The sequence below is a fragment of the Monopterus albus genome, unplaced genomic scaffold (genome assembly GCF_001952655.1).
Source record: "Monopterus albus unplaced genomic scaffold, M_albus_1.0 scaffold12.1, whole genome shotgun sequence".
NCBI classification, from domain to species: Eukaryota; Metazoa; Chordata; class Actinopteri; order Synbranchiformes; family Synbranchidae; genus Monopterus; species Monopterus albus.
This window is the reverse complement of record NW_018127892.1, coordinates 5,469,971-5,486,024: the sequence shown is the minus strand read 5'-3', so window position 1 is coordinate 5,486,024 and position 16,054 is coordinate 5,469,971. Positions and strand designations below refer to the sequence as shown.

Sequence of the window (16,054 nt, the reverse complement as noted above, 5' to 3'; positions counted from 1 at the left end):
CATACCATACCATACCATACCAACTTTATTTATAAAGCACTAAAAACAACCAAAGTGGACCAAAGTGCTGTACATTGCAATAAAACAATATAAATTATAAACCACAAACAACAATATAAAATATAATCAATCAAATGACTAAAATCAACACAAAAATATCAAAATGCCAGGGAAAATAAATGAGTTTTTAAAAGAGACTTAAAAACAGACAGGGTAGAGGTTTGTCTAATGGACAGCGGTAAATCATTCCAGAGTTTAGGACCAGCAACTGAGAAGGCTTGATCACCTCTAAGCTTACGCTTCGTTCTTGGGACACTCGAGAGAAACTGATTTGCTGACCTCAGAGAGCGTGTGGGTGTATGCCAATGAAGCAAATCGGTTAAGTAGGATGGTGCAGAGCCATGAAGGGATTTAAAAACAAAGAGTAAAATTTTGTAATGGACCCGAAAATGGACAGGTAACCAATGTAGGGAGGCCAAAACTGGAGAGATATGTTCATATTTCCTTGTACCTGTTAAAAGACGCGCTGCTGCATTTTGGACCATCTGGAGGCGATTGATAGAAGACTCACTGACCCCAAGATACAATGAGTTACAATAGTCCAAACGGGAAGTAATGAAAGCATGAATAAGCATCTCAAAATGCAATGCGATGCAACGGGGCGCCACCTGAAATCTTGCCTAGGGCGCCAAATTGGTTAGGGCCGGGCCTGTTAGGCTTACTGGTCAGGTGGCCAGACACACAATGCAAATTTTGTTCCATGTCTGCTGAATGTGTAAATAAGCAAGGATTTGCTAAAAACTATTTTATAAGCTTTACCTGTATTTGTATTGTATGTCAGTGTTGTGTTTTAGCTCATTCAGTTTCCTCCAGGATGCCCAAAAAAATCAAAGTGTAGCTGTAAGGAATAAGGCACCTGTTGATTTATTACAGCAAGTGAAACCAAATGGTACAGGCACATACATTTAAACAGAAGGTATACAACATGTACACATAGACACAGTTACTGGTCTAGGGTGATACTGTAGGATGTCTAGTATCGACCAAGTAATACACCTGTCAAAACCCTAATCTAGGCTGGACAGAGGATGGGAGATCACATATGAATTGTAGCTAAAATAATTCTGTTTTACAAACAAACAGTAAATAACTAAGATGGAGCCCAAATGAGTACAACAAAAACAAAGGGGGTGGATGCCAAGTGATAGAAGAGGACTAGCTAGCTGACTTACATCAGTTTCTACAGAGGAATCATAGGGTCTGTTCCCTGCTCATCCATCACTGTCTGGTTCGGCTCAGCAACCAAACAGGACAGGAACAGATTCCAGCAAACAGTCAGGACTGCAGAAAATATCATTGGTGCCAGTTTGACCTCTAGGAAGGACCTGTAATGGGTCAAAGGAGGGCAGAGAAGATTTCTACAGACCCCTCACATCATCAGATGTTAGGGGGCAGGGGGGAAGGGAGGTAATCATGCGGGGAGCAGCTGCTGGTTGTAGATCTGAGGTGAGGTGGGTGACTGTTAAGCCCCCTTACACACTGCCTTTATGCAGCCCACTCAGAAAAGCCTGTATGTGCAGCTCTCCTCCAGCAGATGGTGGAACAATCCTGTCTGGAGTAGCCTTTGGCCTTGACATCTGTAGTCATGTACAGTATTTCTTAACAGGACTAATAGGCACACATTTTACCCCGTCATAGCAGGAAGAGCACAGATATAATTAATAGCATTTATGATGGCTGAGTTGCATTTGTTATAGTTGTGTCAGTTCAGGCTGCTTGATAACTCTGCATGGTGGTGCACTGGCAGTTTTAAATGGGATATTTAAGAGGAACTGGACTAATGTTAATGTTATCGGCTTCACCCCAGAGTTTTGCTGCTTTTACAAGTCAAAATACCAACTTAAAAAAAAATAATAACGTTTGCAGTTTTATAATGTCACACGTGAGTTGTTGTAAAGATTACACAGGTGTCGACACTAAAGGGTGAATACTTTACAAATTCTCAGCTTCTTAATTGTTTTTTTTTTATCTTGCTCTTAGCTTTTTGAGTACACCCAAATGTTATGAAATGGTTTTATTTGGACCCACATCAGTGAGCACTCAGTGAGCAATGTTTAAAGTTTGTGCAAAATATGAAAATAGTGCTGCCTTTTGAGTTTTCAATATGTAACACTAATGACAAAGGTAAAACTGTAAGTACATTCACCTCAGTTGCAGAGACAACTGCATGTTGTTTGTTCATTCATTTTGTTTTTAAAGCTCTTGCACAATTGGATCTTGGCCAAACTCCCCGTCAAATGAATGAGTCACTTAACTGTAGTTTTGGGAAGGTGTATTTCTCCACTTTGGTCAGCTCGTCACTTTAAAGAAAACATTGATTTTCAGGCAACATTTTGCCATCTACCTATGCTCACATCAAGCTGTGGCTGGTAAGACTGCCCTCAGACTGCTATCAGACAGCTCTATGGACAGTTCAGGTTCTTCAAAAGAGGAAAGAAAGTAAGCTACTTCAAAACTATAAGCATATTAGCCTATCTGAGCAAGGCCTACGGTTACATTCAACAATTGCCTTCATTATTTAAACTTCTTTTGTAGTCATCTTAGGTATGTATAGCCCTACAGACTGTGACAGTAGCTCACAATGTTGAAACACCGGATCATTCGGATTATAATTGTCCACAGAGGCTGTAGACACACCAGAGCTGGCTTTTGGTAGTTTGATCATGCCAGCATGCGCATGTCCTTTAGAGGAGAGAGAGAAAGAGAGATACAGGTTTAGATAAGCAAAGACTGGTTCTATCTATGACACCAGGAGGTAGAAAGCCATTCTTTTGTCTGCCCTTCCTGTCAGTGCAGACATCATCCAGTTTACAGTACAGCCCCAGACTGACACATCCTTGTTTGTTGTCTGATAACATGGGAAGAAGTTCAGTGGGCGGATTTTCATTCATCCTGGGCCTGCCTCATCCTCACAGTCACTGGGAGGGCTCTGGTGACTGATTGGTCTGCAAGTGGCCATCCTTTGCCAAGCCCACAACATATGCAGATATATATGCACTTCACTTGACAGAAACATAGGAATAGGGACATTTGGGATCATTCTCTACAACACAGCTTGTTTTCCTGTCTTTTACCTGAGTGTGGTAAGTTAAACAGAGATTTAAAAAACATCCACATTCCCTTTCTATTTTTGATCATTGTTGCTTTACAATCATATTTGCCAGTGTTTCTTTTTAACCAGCTTGATGTTTTTAAAGATTTGACACTTGGCTAATGAAATATATTTCTCCACTTGTCTGCTCTACAGTGAGATGAAGACTCAGCAGCCTCTTCATGTGGCCACACCAGTGAGACAGAGTCTTGCCCTGACCAAAATGGCTGGAACCCCTGTTTACCTGAAACTGGATTCATCTCAGCCAACAGGATCCTTTAAGATCAGGGGCATCGGGCATCTCTGCCAAACTGTGAGTAGTTCTTTTCGTCGCTGTGGTGATGGTGTGATTTGTCCTGTTTGTATAGGAATCTGTGTTGATGATTAGATCCAAAGACCCTATATAAACCAGTTTTAGTGTGTCATCTTCAGTCTGAACACTGGGTTATTTTGGGTTTTGGGTTTTCAGTGGGCAGAGCGAGGATGTGAGCGGTTTGTCTGCTGTTCAGGTCAGCATCACAAATCTATATAATAGTTATCTTTGGCCCTTTTGCTGTGTTCGACAGTGTAATCTTTGACGCTTTTGGTCCTAACAGGAGGAAATGCTGGTATGGCAGCAGCGTATTCTGCCCGTCAGCTCAGGGTACCTGCTACTATAGTAGTTCCAAGTGTCACACCAAACTCCACAGTGGGCAGGCTGAAGGACGAAGGTGCCACTGTGATCATTTATGGCAAGGTTAGTTAATCGTGTGTTCCTTATATTAATCATATTGCATTTTTTTCCTCCTGGGTTTAAATAATATTAAGTTCTGGTTAAGGTTTGTGCACATTTAATATTTTCATTAATTTAGAACAGACTGAGATGCTAAATAAGAAGACGAGCAGATAAATGGAATGAGGATGCAAAATTTAACAATTAAAATGGTCTTATAGTTTAATGCACAAAATGCAGAATAAATTGTATTGTAGAATAAATCAGTTGAATTAAAATAATTTGATTTCAGATTAAATGAAGTTGTGTCTTGTCTTTCAGGCTGTAAATGAAAGCATTGAATACGGACATAAGCTAGTGGCAAACAACCCTGGCTGGATATTCATCTCTCCATTTGATGACCCCCTCATCTGGTGAGACAGTCTCAGACTGTGTGCCTTTAAGGGATTGTGACAGCATTTACCTTACCATCTTCTCTGTGATGACATTCTTGAATAGTAATGTATCCGTCATGAGATACACAGGGTGGGAAAAGTGATAAGACAGATTCTTCTCAACTTTAAAGTAAATTAAATTGTTTTAAAATGTGACGGATGTTAACACCTGTCTTATCTTGCACTGTCATTCATGCTCATGCAGTTGCAGGAATTCGATGAGGCATTATGACAGATACAGAGTATCTTTTATATATATCACAGTGCCAATTTTGAGGCGTTGTCAAATTGTTCATTTCGCACACACAAGCATATATTACCAATGTCATGGTCAGCATAATGATGAAGATTTACTGCCTTGAAGAAGAAAGCAAACAGGCTGCAACATGTAGCAAAGTCTGAGTTTCTATCTTCACATTATACCAAAACTGATGTTGAACCTCTAGGAGACTGACTGGGTATGATTGTGCTTGTGTGTGCAGGGAAGGGCACACGTCGCTGGTGAAGGAGCTGGAGCAAGATCTGAGGGAGAAGCCAGGAGCTATAGTGCTGTCGGTGGGCGGTGGAGGGCTGCTGAATGGCGTAGTGGAGGGACTGCACCGAGTTGACTGGGCTGACGTGCCTATTGTAGCCATGGAAACCATGGGAGCACATAGCCTCAATGCAGCCATGAAGGCTGGAGAGCTGGTCACTTTACCTGCAATTACCAGGTACTGTGTAATCTATTACCTATTCACAGGTGCTATTACATCCAAATATTGACACTATTTAGAATTCGTGTTTAAAAAGCGGACCTTTTAATTTTGCTCACCAGCGTGGCAACCACACTGGGCCTGACACAGGTGTCTGCACAGACAATGAAGCTGGTGGGTGAACACACAGTTTTCTCAGAAGTAGTCACAGACCAGGAGGCTGTAAAAGCTGTGGAACACTTTGTAGGTGAGTACAGCCCACACCTGAAGAGGTGCACACTGGATCTGCAATGACAGTCAGCGAGACTGATCTCTCATGGTATCTCCTCTTTGTGCAGATGATGAGAAGGTCCTGGTGGAGCCAGCCTGTGGTGCCGCCCTGGCAGCCGTGTACAGTAATGTTATCAAAAGGCTGCAGGACGAGGGCAAACTGGCCCAGCGCCTGGGCCCGGTGGTCATCCTGGTGTGTGGCGGCAACAACATCAGCATAGACCAACTGTGGAGGCTGAAAAAACAGCTTGGTATTATCTAGCATGGCCAACTTCCTGACCTTACCTCTATTCCCCAGTCAGCTGGTCTCAGTCCCTAAACGCAATGTATTGATGTGGTCCACTGAATCATTCCAGACTGTGAAATACTCCTGAGCACCGAGGCTGACAAATGTGAGAGTGTGCTGCTGGAGGGTTTTCTTTTTGATCTTGTAATTGTGATGTTGCTCTGGCAGAGGTAGAAGGTGACCAGAGAATCCTGCTTTTGTACTGTTGAAATGTATTTTAAAAATAACTTACATTTGTGAATATTCTGCCTAAAGAAAAATTGCCCTGCTAGTTTTGTATTCCAGATGGTAAACTATCATACATATGTTGACAATGGTTTTAGTATAACATGAGTGGATCATCATCTTCATACAATAAATTGCACTCTTCTAAACATGCATTCACAGTGCTTTTGTGTTTTGCATTTGTACATACCATACAGTATATATGTAGTTCATTTTCTATGAAAGGCCCTTTGATATAACTACTGGTAAAGGGGTTGTTTAAACTATGTTTAAACTTATTATGCAGCTAAATTACATCTCTCCCATAGCATTCAGCTGTTGAAGAACAATTCATTAATGGCCCTGATGTCAGTGGCTTTCTTTTAAATTAAGTTTTTCTCACCTTTGGCAGGCCAAATGCAGTCAGAATTACATCCAGTTGTGATCCTTTATGAATGAGTAAATCATAACCTTTTAAATTTGGCCTCAGCCTTTTCAGCAAAGAGAGCATGTTTCTGGTTGGAGGGCCCTTAATGTTAGAAAGAAAGAGGGGAGACAGTTGTCTGGCTCCTTTATCCATCATTTTCTTAGTAAATGTAGCCACTGTACATTAGCAAACAACCTGGTAGACTGACGTGCACATCTTGTGGATGACCAGAAAATCTTTTTTTTTAGGGTGAACATGCAGAAAATCCTTGATTTACAGTCCGCACTGTATAATTCCATTCAAATGTGCTTACAGTGTATTACAGTGTATCTATGAATTACTTCAACCTTTTGTTGATGCAACTGATTGTTTTTAAACATTGCTTCTATAGCTGTGGATGGTTGCCTTTGCAGACAGCTCACAATGGGGCTGTGGGGACAGTGTGAGTCAGCAAGGAACATGATGAGAGATCCGGCTGGGACTAGCCTGGCCCAGTATTTGCTGCTTTGAAAAGGCATCTTGTTTACAGGCAGTGGTGGCGTAACCAGAGTCCACGGCAGAGGCCTTGCATACAAAGCATGTCCTAAAGAGGCATAACATGCTTTACTGACGTCATGATCCACATTCCTTCTCTGTCCATTCTGAAACAAAAAAATCATCAAAAAGAAAATTAAAAAAACAGAAAAGCAGTGACCAGATCAACAGGACAGCAGGACGACGTACATGAAGACATTTCTTTATTGTGACACAGAAATCTCAAATGCCATTGGATTCTTTACATCTGTGTAATCCATTTTAGATATGTTGTTTCTGATGTGCAGAGGTAAGACAGTAAAAGTTAAGTTAATGCAACCATAAATACCTGTAATAAATATCAAGTAAATGTACAGCACACATTTTATCGCAACAACTCTTTGTATGGATGTCCTTTTTATGACCCCATCCACTCCCCCGTAGGCGGAGGTATTAGAAAGGAGAGCGTCCTTGTTAGCAGCAACCTTCAAAAGAACTGAACCAAAATCTGCAAGCAATTCAACAACCCAGTATGTGTCCAATGTCACCTCTGCTGTGTTTTTCAGTTCTATCCAAGTAAAATGGCGGTTTTACTCACACAAGAAAACGTGTTTCACCATGAGTAGAAGAAACTGAATCCATCAGAGTACAAGACAAAGGTGAATAGACTACTGGTCATTTCCAAAACCCATAAAAAATAATAACACAACAAACTGGATATCCAACAGACATCACCTAGTTTGCTCATTTTAGAACCTTTTTTTTTTTTTCCTGGAAGAGTAGTGCAAACCAAAAACTAAAATTATAAGGTGAAATGAATCAGCAATTAATATAAACTGCCATCCAAGATAACTTCAGTCTATTTACATTTTTTTTCCCCATTTCATTTTTACAAAGCTAAATATTTGGTTATGGGTAAAAGAACAAACAAACAAAACAGTAGAATCCTGTTTGTCTTTCATTAAAGAAAACTATAAAAAAAGGCAGAACACAGGATAATCCGCCACCCCTCCCCCAGTGTATGTGTGTATATTGTCTACGTTGAAGGAGGGCTGGTGCACATTCAGTAGCAATAGCACACAAACGATGTGGGAGAGCAGCTCATGAGAACATCGCCTCCTTCCCATGTTCACAAAGCAACACTGGTTTCACAAACCTGAAATGCAAATGTACATCAGAACCAGCAGACCTCTTTTATTGTCCAGCCTACCTGACCTACCGTGCTGCCACAGCAACGCAGACAGCATAGAGGGTTTTCATAAACTAATAGATTAATATGACTTTTTACATTACTTAAATACCCTCTCCTCAGAGACTTGAATAAAATGTATTCAGTTTATATAGGCATACATTTTGTCCATTAGCAGTTGGTAATTTTTTTTACAACAGGCAGTAAACTACATACTATCCTGTACAGCACTTGCTCACATCTGCCTGTTTGTAGCCGACCTGGTCAAAAATAGGCCGCATTAGGCCTCCTTTTTCTTATAGTAGTCGTACCTCCTTCTCAAACATCAGATAATTCTATGGAAATCCTTTGGGTTTTCTTTTCACACACAACCAGGATGACCCTCTAGAGAGAGGCTCCTACAGTACAGCAAAGGCATGTTTCAGAACATCACCCCCACAGGGGGGAGACAGAGGGAGGCAGCTAGGTTAAGCTTTAGGAGAGTAAGAGCTTGTTTGTTACCTTCACAGTAAAGTTCAGCAACATGTGTCAATACTAACAGAGAGTTCACTGATCATGACTGTAAGGTGCACCTGTGAAGTGCTGATCTGAAGTCATCCCGTTAAGTTGATCTATTCACAGGACTGGAGTGAACCTTGTTAAACACTCTGATAAAGTCAGGGGAAGGGAAAAGGCAAACAAAGAAGTTGTATTTACTTGAATGCCATCCTTGAATTCAGTGCAGCCACAGCAGACACTTGTTATTAGCGTCAGTGCTAACTCTTAATTATGTTCCATGAACTCCTCAAAAAACAATGCGTCTAATGTATTAATGAAATGCAGTATTTGTGTAAACTAACTTTAAAAAAAGCAGGGATAAACATGCAAAGTATTAATAACCACCCAAAATAAAATTTAATTCAATTTGTAGTTTTGTTGCAGCAGCAGAGCATCAAGGACTGTTGTCCATCTCAGAGGAAGGTCCAGGTGTGTTGGGTGAAGGGAGGCAGGGGTCAAAAGTAAGACAGGAGGCGGGGCGCGCACACTTGGGAACCTTGGGTTGTCAAGCCTTCTCAGCCGCTGAGAGGGTCCTCGCGGTAGTGGATGGCGTATCGCAGTTTCTCCAGCATCACGTCCAAAGAGGAGTACTGGGGCAGTTTCACCATGAACATACATGTCTCAACGCGAATGTAGCGCGAGTCTGGCTGTCCTAAGGAACAGGAAAACAGGAAGACCAATGAGCTGCTGTGCAGCAGTAAGACTTTTAACCTATCTGTAGTAAAGACTAGACTGTTGTTTTAGCTTGTTTTTTTTAAATATTGACTCAGGAAACTCAGATTCCACTTCTGCAGAAGATGTGACAGTGCATCTTCCTGTGTGGAACTGCTACATATCCCTCCATAATACAAACCATTTATTAGCACAGTCAAACTATGACAAATAACATGTTCAAAGCCTAAGCTTGCAAGACAGAATGAGCTGCTTTGGTAGTCACTAGGTAATCAGCGGTTTGTGCACCAACATGAAACCGACAGCAGTCCATGTGTCCAGTTGCTGCTGAAACCTTGTTAGCTATTACCTGCAGCTCCATCGGGAGGGGCGATCTTCATGGGGTATGGGGGAACGTGGGCAGTGTCGGGCCCTCCGTCTTTGCAGGGGCAGGTAAATGGGATGCGCTCCTGGTTGCAAGCAAACTTGATGAACTTGCAGAGCTCCTCCTGAGTGAACATCTCCAGGGCAGCCCAGAAGAACTCGATGTGCTGGTCGGTCTCCATCAGACCCACCTGATACATGGTATGAGCCTACAGAGGGGGAAGGAGAGGGACATACTGAGATCAGATTTGATTAATATTAACCTGTAAGAAAAGAGTTTATCAACATAAAGCTTACAGTTATGAACTAGATGCAAGACTGACTGGATCCTTTATAACACATCTCTCTGCATTGCAACATATTATCAGTAAAATATTAAACGTTCACTGATACCTGACCCTGTCGTGTGACTGGCTGAGAGCAAGTCAGCATAATACGTGGAGGTGGGAAATGTTTCCACTTGCTTTGTAGTGTAGTATAAACAAATTTCACAGAAATGTATACTTTACCTTGAGGAACTCCAGGTTGATGTAAGGCAAGCCGCAGGTGCGCAGTTCCATCTCTAGGGGGCTGAGCATGGTGAGCAACTGCAGGGGAATGATGGAGCCCAGCCCTGCACGCACTGCTGTCATGCACTCCACGTTCTGCAGCTCCCTCAGGCGAAGGCTCCGCACCGCCCGTGCATAAACATCCTTATTTTCCCAGCTTAAAATATGCATAAAGAAGCATACAATACAACCAGAATAAAAACTGACTGTAATGTAAGTATATAAAAACCTGAACAATAAGCTGAGTACATTTCCTGTACCTGACAGTGAGGCTATGGCCTCCCTGACAAAGCTCCACCTCCTCACCAGTCATAGTGACATAGGTAAAGGTGCAGTAAGGTCGGCTGGGGGAATCTGGGCTTTCACCCGAATGGTGCTGGGAGGAGATCTCAGCACACAGGGTCTCCAGCTCTGTCTCGTCATTCACCTGCAGAGTCAACCAACAGAGGGCATGTTAAGGTTTGCAGAACTACGGTCTTAACAGCGAAACACGACATATACACAATACTGGTCCCATACATTCTCAAACTTTTTGACATAGTTGTAGGTGAGCACATCAGCTTCCTGCAGGTCCTGCTCTGGATCAAGGGACTCACCCACCAGACCCTTCCAAAAGGAGCCTAGTAGGTCCAAAGGAAGTGGCACATCTGCACGGATGGCTATGCCCAGTAGTTGACCAAAGAAGTGCAACAACTGTTCCTCTGCATAGCTGATAGGACACGGTGTTAGGATGTACTTCCCCTGAGGAAAACAAGAAGCCACTATGACTCATATTACACCACCTATGATAAACTTTGTTGTGCCAGATATTATTCTTAGAAAGACTATTCTTGGGATTGTAATATTAACAGAACACACAGAAGATTTGTTAAAACAGGACATATTGAAAACATGTCAGAGACTGAAAAACCTTACCTTGTTACGGTTGGCTGCAGCACTGGGGCAGGGGAGCAGCAGAGACAGAGCCGAACTCTGCAGCTCTTTACACACCTGCCAGAGGAAGTGTCTGAAAGAGCCACCTGAAGAGACACATTCAACAAAGCTACAGTTAGGTACAGGGAAAAAACACCTCAACAAGTAAAACACTGCAAGCCAGTACAGAAAAAGATGTGAAAGATAAATTCTAACTTGTGCCATGAACTTCCTCTCCAGTGAAGCGGATGTTAAAGGCATAGGTTGGGTCTCCTCCACTGGCCAATTTTACACAAAGCTGGGACGACGGCACACAAGATAGCTGACGTGCTGCTTGGCAGAAATATGTGTTCTCTGATGATCTGATCTCTCCTGAAAGACAAATTTCAGACAGATAGAAAGAATGTTTGCAAAGAACCTTGACAGGTGATATGAGATATTAAACTGAAAAAAAACAAACAATACATTAAGTAGTGAAAGGATTGCCTACCTCCCACAATCTCTAGTGGGTCCAGTGTAATCTCTGGAGCAGCGTGGTCAGCTGTCCGCTGTACTGTGGCATTCAGTACTCTGTTCATTACTGTGACCTTAGTGTCATAGAAGATTAGACCTGTAACAACAAGAAAAAAGTGGTGACACTGACACCGCCACACTGTACTAACATGACTTAAAATCACCCACACAGTTGGCTTTCTTTCTCTAACCTGTTAGATCGGTGCTGAGATGCTGCTCACCTTTGGCTTCACTTAACAGAGCAGCAATGCTGTTCTGATATGTATGTGTCTGTCTAAGCTCCACCAGTGGCAGGAAGAAACTCTCCAGGGTATTGTTGAGGGACTGCAGCAGAGCAAAGCGCAAGCGCAGGCTCTCCACAGGCACATCTGTTAAACACACATAGTTATATGTAACTGACAAACCAACAGAGCATGTGTGAACTTTGTAGGCAAAAGAAACATGAGAGCTCTTTCTTTAGTAGCTAGTAGAATGGATTCACACAATCATGTCATTGGAAGGGGAGGGACAATCTGCCCCTTGTGTACAGTTGTGCTTTAATGCGCAGGCAGGTTTCTTACTGAGCAGGCAGGCAACACGAGGATCAGCAGTATCACTGGAGTCCAGGTAGACTTCATGGGGGTGTAGTCTAGCTGGTGTGATAGCCAGGTGCCGACACAGCCTGTTGATGTACTGGACCAATGCCACATCCATTTCCAAGCTCCACTTCCTGCAGGCCTTCTGGGCATGCCGAGTGTCTATACAGGTACACCTGGTATGGAGGACAGCCTGTGTTACATAGAGAGCTCTCACTATTGCCCACATATTTATTCCCTCTTGTATGTTGAAAAGTAATCAACTGTGCTCCATTCAGTAGTAGATAAATAAGCTGTAGTGTGTTTCATCCTACTTTTTATATGATGGACAAAAAATACAGGCAGATGTCTTGCTGACAATTTAAAACTGCATTGCTTGTAAAATTTGATGACTCAAAAGTGGCATTTAAAAAAAAAAAAATCACTTAAAAAAATCTATTTTCATAAAAGTTTGAAGAGGACACATTCTGTTAAAATTAAACGGCATGTTGAGTTTCCTGTGTATGTATGACACTGTCTGAGTTACAGTAGTCTGAGTACTGGTCATTGGGTGTCTGGCTTTCCCCACCTTTCAAAGTGGAGGTCATAACCACAAGCCAAAATTGCCCTCCAGACACTGCGAATATCCTGCTTGGCACGGTCAACGGCAAATTTATGGAAGCCTTCCAGCGTCAGGTACTTCTCCTCTGGGACTAAAGAAAGCAAAGTGGTATGTGTGGCAGCTCACAGATTTCAAAACAGGACTTGCAGTAAGTAACCTTAATCAATTAATTGACTAAGTACACTTTCATTTCTGCATATATCTAATGATATGATTAGGCATACATTTTAACTGATCTGAGTACTGCCAACCTTCAGTCTTCTTAGCAGGAGATTTTTCCACATCTTTTTCTTCAGGCCTGGATTTCTCTGGTGATTTTGGCTTCAGGACTGCCTTCTTCTCATTCAGTGCCGTCCTGGGAGAGGCAGTAGACAGGAACATTTAATTCAGTTACCATGTCAATGTGTAAATCTGCCTAACCATGTGTATTTGTTTTTATGTGTTATGTGAAACTCAACGGACTCACCGGACACTGTTGAGCACAGACTTTTCCTTGGTGGGAGGTTTGGTGATGGGCCTCTTGGTGCTCACAACCTTGCCTTGATGCTGCTCTTTTCCTGCCTTGCTGTACTTGTTCTTATTGGGCTTGGGAGTGCCATACTTTCTTAGAATCTGAATAAAACAAATTCATTTGGCACACATTTACAATATAATTGTAGTTCTTGATCCCAGAGGGAGGCAGAGGGGAATCTCAACATGTAACACTTGAAAAATGACTACAAATTAGGATTATGGAACAAATCTGTAAAGTTATCAATAACACTAAATGTCAATATGAATAATTTTGAATAGTGATTGCAAATGTATAAAAAACAATGTTTATGGTTGCAAATCTATGCAGCTGGGCCACCAAAATAAAATCTTTGGTCTCTGCTAGAATGTAATTGTATTAAAAAGTGCATAGGATTACTGTAGCCCCGTTATATACCTGGGTAAGCTGGTCTTCAAGTAGTTTCTTGGGAGGTCGAACACTGGTAAAGAAAGTATGCAGTAGGTTGCCGGGGGTCTGAGAATTGATCTGCTCTTTGCTGAGGTAAATGTCAGACACTTTAAGTGGTTTGGCCGGTGTGAGACTGAGCATCTGTTCAGAGTGCACACAGCTCTTAAAAATATCTGTGAGGACATCTCGTGCTCCAGGTATGAGCTTGTCACCTTGAAACATGGACAAAGATGATTAAAGATGTTATACTGGTAGAAGTAATGTCACATTGCAAAAGAAGAAAATAAGCAATAACTAATCAGATTCAAACACCGACCTCTGACCGATTTGTCCAGGAAGTAGTCTTCAAGAGCCGAGCTTCCCTGTGTGTCAAACAGGCTTTGGTTAACACTGGAGGCTGTGAGGATCTCCTCATTAGTCAATTCCATTAGCTCCTCGTCACCTTCCAGACTGGACAATCCGATCAGGTCACTGCTGTTAAAAAGGCTAGCACGGATTTTTTCCACTTTGGCCCGAGAACGAACCTAAAAAAATAAACAAAGTGTATTTTGTCAGAATAAAACCAAACAAAAGAGTTTAGATCTTTTATGTGACTGTTAATCAACCCACCTCTATGACAGCATAGCCCTTGATGGGTCTGGACATGACTGCATTGCTCTCCAGTGAAGTGACTGTGTGCATAGAGCCCCCATCTGACACAGACGGTGTTTCTGCACTGTCCAAACTACCGAGACTCCCCAAGCTTCCTGTACTACATAGGGAGGTATCAAGACTTTCTTGACTAGAAACAGTCTGGTGGTCTTGGGGGCCCTGCTGTGGGTAAGTAACAGCTGAAGCTGCAGCTGCAGGGGTGAGAGATGGAACGGCTAACAGCTCCTGATCAACAGACAGTTCACTGGCAGTGCGGGAGACTCCCTGAGAGGAGCTGCAGATGGAGGTCTGGCTGGTAGAAGCTGAAGCACTCACACTCATAGCTGGGGTCACGCTGCTAGAGCTGTCAGGACTCTCAGGACCTCCAGTGGTGGGAAAGGGGCGCTCAGGTTCAGGGCCTGCTTTGCCATCCTGTGGGCTGGAAACCCCAGCTCCAGCTTTTGGCTTTTTGGGGTACTCTTCCTGCAGTGGAATAAAAACTTCATCTTTGAAGAGCCCTCCATGTGCGTTGCAAGCCCTGCGGATAGCATTTCGAACCACAGCCTCCTCCAGATGAGTGGGGATACCTGAGAGCACCAGTAGGCGGCTGTGGGCAGTGGGTCCCACCAGGGCCTGGCAGGCATCTGTCACTGCATCGCTGGTTACACTTAAGCCTTGCGGGTCTTTAGTGGCAAGATGTCGCAGGATCATCAGAAGTGTGAGACAGCGGTGGAACCACAGCATGTCCTCAGGTTTACTGCCCGCCATGTTCAGCCGGGCACTGTCACTCTCTGCTCTCTCGCTTCATCTTCACCTTCTTACGCTTGGATAGCAGACTGGGGCTCTGTGGCGTCTGGCCCGGGGATGATGATGAGGATGAAGAGGAGTCACTAAGGTTAGGGGCACTAGTGGAAGACAGCGCTCCCACTGAAGAACCACTGACATTGAGGGGAAGTGTCACCTCTGCCACAGCCAGACACACCTCCATAAGAGCATGGAAGTAGGTGGAGAACCGGCTCTGTTCTGCCCCGAGAGCCAACGCAATACCACCAGAAGACGACCCTCCTGCTCCAGCCCCTCCAGCTGTCCATCCTTGAGTCTCACGGTCGTACAGTTTTCGGAGTTCTGTCTGCAGGGCCATGAGCACTGCGAGGCAGGGGTTAAGCACCAGAGCAATGGAGCTAGAAAGGCCAGCAGGGCTTTTCCGTTGCTCCAAGTGGTGGATCTTTCGCAAAAGTTCAGCTAGCAAGTGAAAGATGAGTTCTTTTATGGAAGGAGCCAGATCAGTGGTCCAAAGCAAACCACCTAAAACAAAAAGAACAGAACAATGAAAACATCTGAAAATGGGATTTTGTGAATTTTCTATGCTTAGTATAATTTGTCTTGCAAGGATTCAAAGTTCTTCAATGACTTATAGAGCTAAAGGTAAAAAATTATAAATATGAGTTTAACAAGCTCACAACCCCCAAAGATTTTATAAGACTGGCATTTTATGACCTTGTAAGCAAGTAGGTAAAATCTACTTTTGTGCCTACTGAGTGGTTGTTGTGTAGGATTTTACTATGGATGTATTATACTAATGTATACACCAACTATAGTTGGATTAACAGATTAATAACTTGGGTTCAATTAAATGTTGCCATAATGGCCGTTCAACCTACCTAGCAGTTCTACCACCTGCAGCAGCACAGACGAGGGCACTGTGTCCAGCTCATCCTCTGATCTTTCACTGTCCTCTCCCAGCTTCCACGTCAACAGCTGTTCAGCAAAAGCCATGGCCAGAGGAAACTCCAGTGGCAAAGAGTGTAGTACCAGAATAGCACCAGGAGGGGGCGACACACCTACAATCAAGACAATAGGATGTTTTATTTTAGATTTCATAAAT

The 16,054-nt window shown here is 43.0% G+C and overlaps 2 protein-coding genes across 2 annotated transcripts in view; one reads left to right on the top strand and one right to left on the bottom strand.

The window, feature by feature from the left end:
* Positions 1 to 2,966: 2,966 nt before the first annotated feature.
* Positions 2,967 to 5,915, top strand: LOC109954894 (L-serine dehydratase/L-threonine deaminase). The gene is made up of 8 exons (XM_020590537.1): positions 2,967 to 3,143; positions 3,308 to 3,464; positions 3,621 to 3,660; positions 3,748 to 3,887; positions 4,185 to 4,276; positions 4,780 to 5,007; positions 5,112 to 5,236; positions 5,328 to 5,915. The coding sequence occupies exons 2-8, from the start codon at positions 3,312 to 3,314 to the stop codon at positions 5,519 to 5,521; spliced, it is 972 nt and encodes a 323-aa protein (XP_020446193.1). The 5' UTR covers positions 2,967 to 3,143; positions 3,308 to 3,311; the 3' UTR covers positions 5,522 to 5,915.
* Positions 5,916 to 6,896: 981 nt separating this feature from the next.
* The window catches only part of LOC109954969 (probable E3 ubiquitin-protein ligase HECTD4), a 39,795-nt gene continuing 30,637 nt past the window's right edge, over positions 6,897 to 16,054 (bottom strand). Inside the window, 18 exon segments of the mRNA XM_020590691.1 lie at positions 6,897 to 9,067; positions 9,437 to 9,659; positions 9,960 to 10,155; positions 10,259 to 10,425; positions 10,518 to 10,739; positions 10,914 to 11,017; positions 11,127 to 11,282; positions 11,401 to 11,520; positions 11,645 to 11,791; positions 11,984 to 12,174; positions 12,567 to 12,690; positions 12,851 to 12,954; positions 13,066 to 13,211; positions 13,528 to 13,751; positions 13,856 to 14,063; positions 14,149 to 14,965; positions 14,967 to 15,474; positions 15,831 to 16,010. Coding sequence (XP_020446347.1) covers positions 8,931 to 9,067; positions 9,437 to 9,659; positions 9,960 to 10,155; positions 10,259 to 10,425; positions 10,518 to 10,739; positions 10,914 to 11,017; positions 11,127 to 11,282; positions 11,401 to 11,520; positions 11,645 to 11,791; positions 11,984 to 12,174; positions 12,567 to 12,690; positions 12,851 to 12,954; positions 13,066 to 13,211; positions 13,528 to 13,751; positions 13,856 to 14,063; positions 14,149 to 14,965; positions 14,967 to 15,474; positions 15,831 to 16,010 — 3,974 coding nt within the window. The 3' untranslated portion in view covers positions 6,897 to 8,930.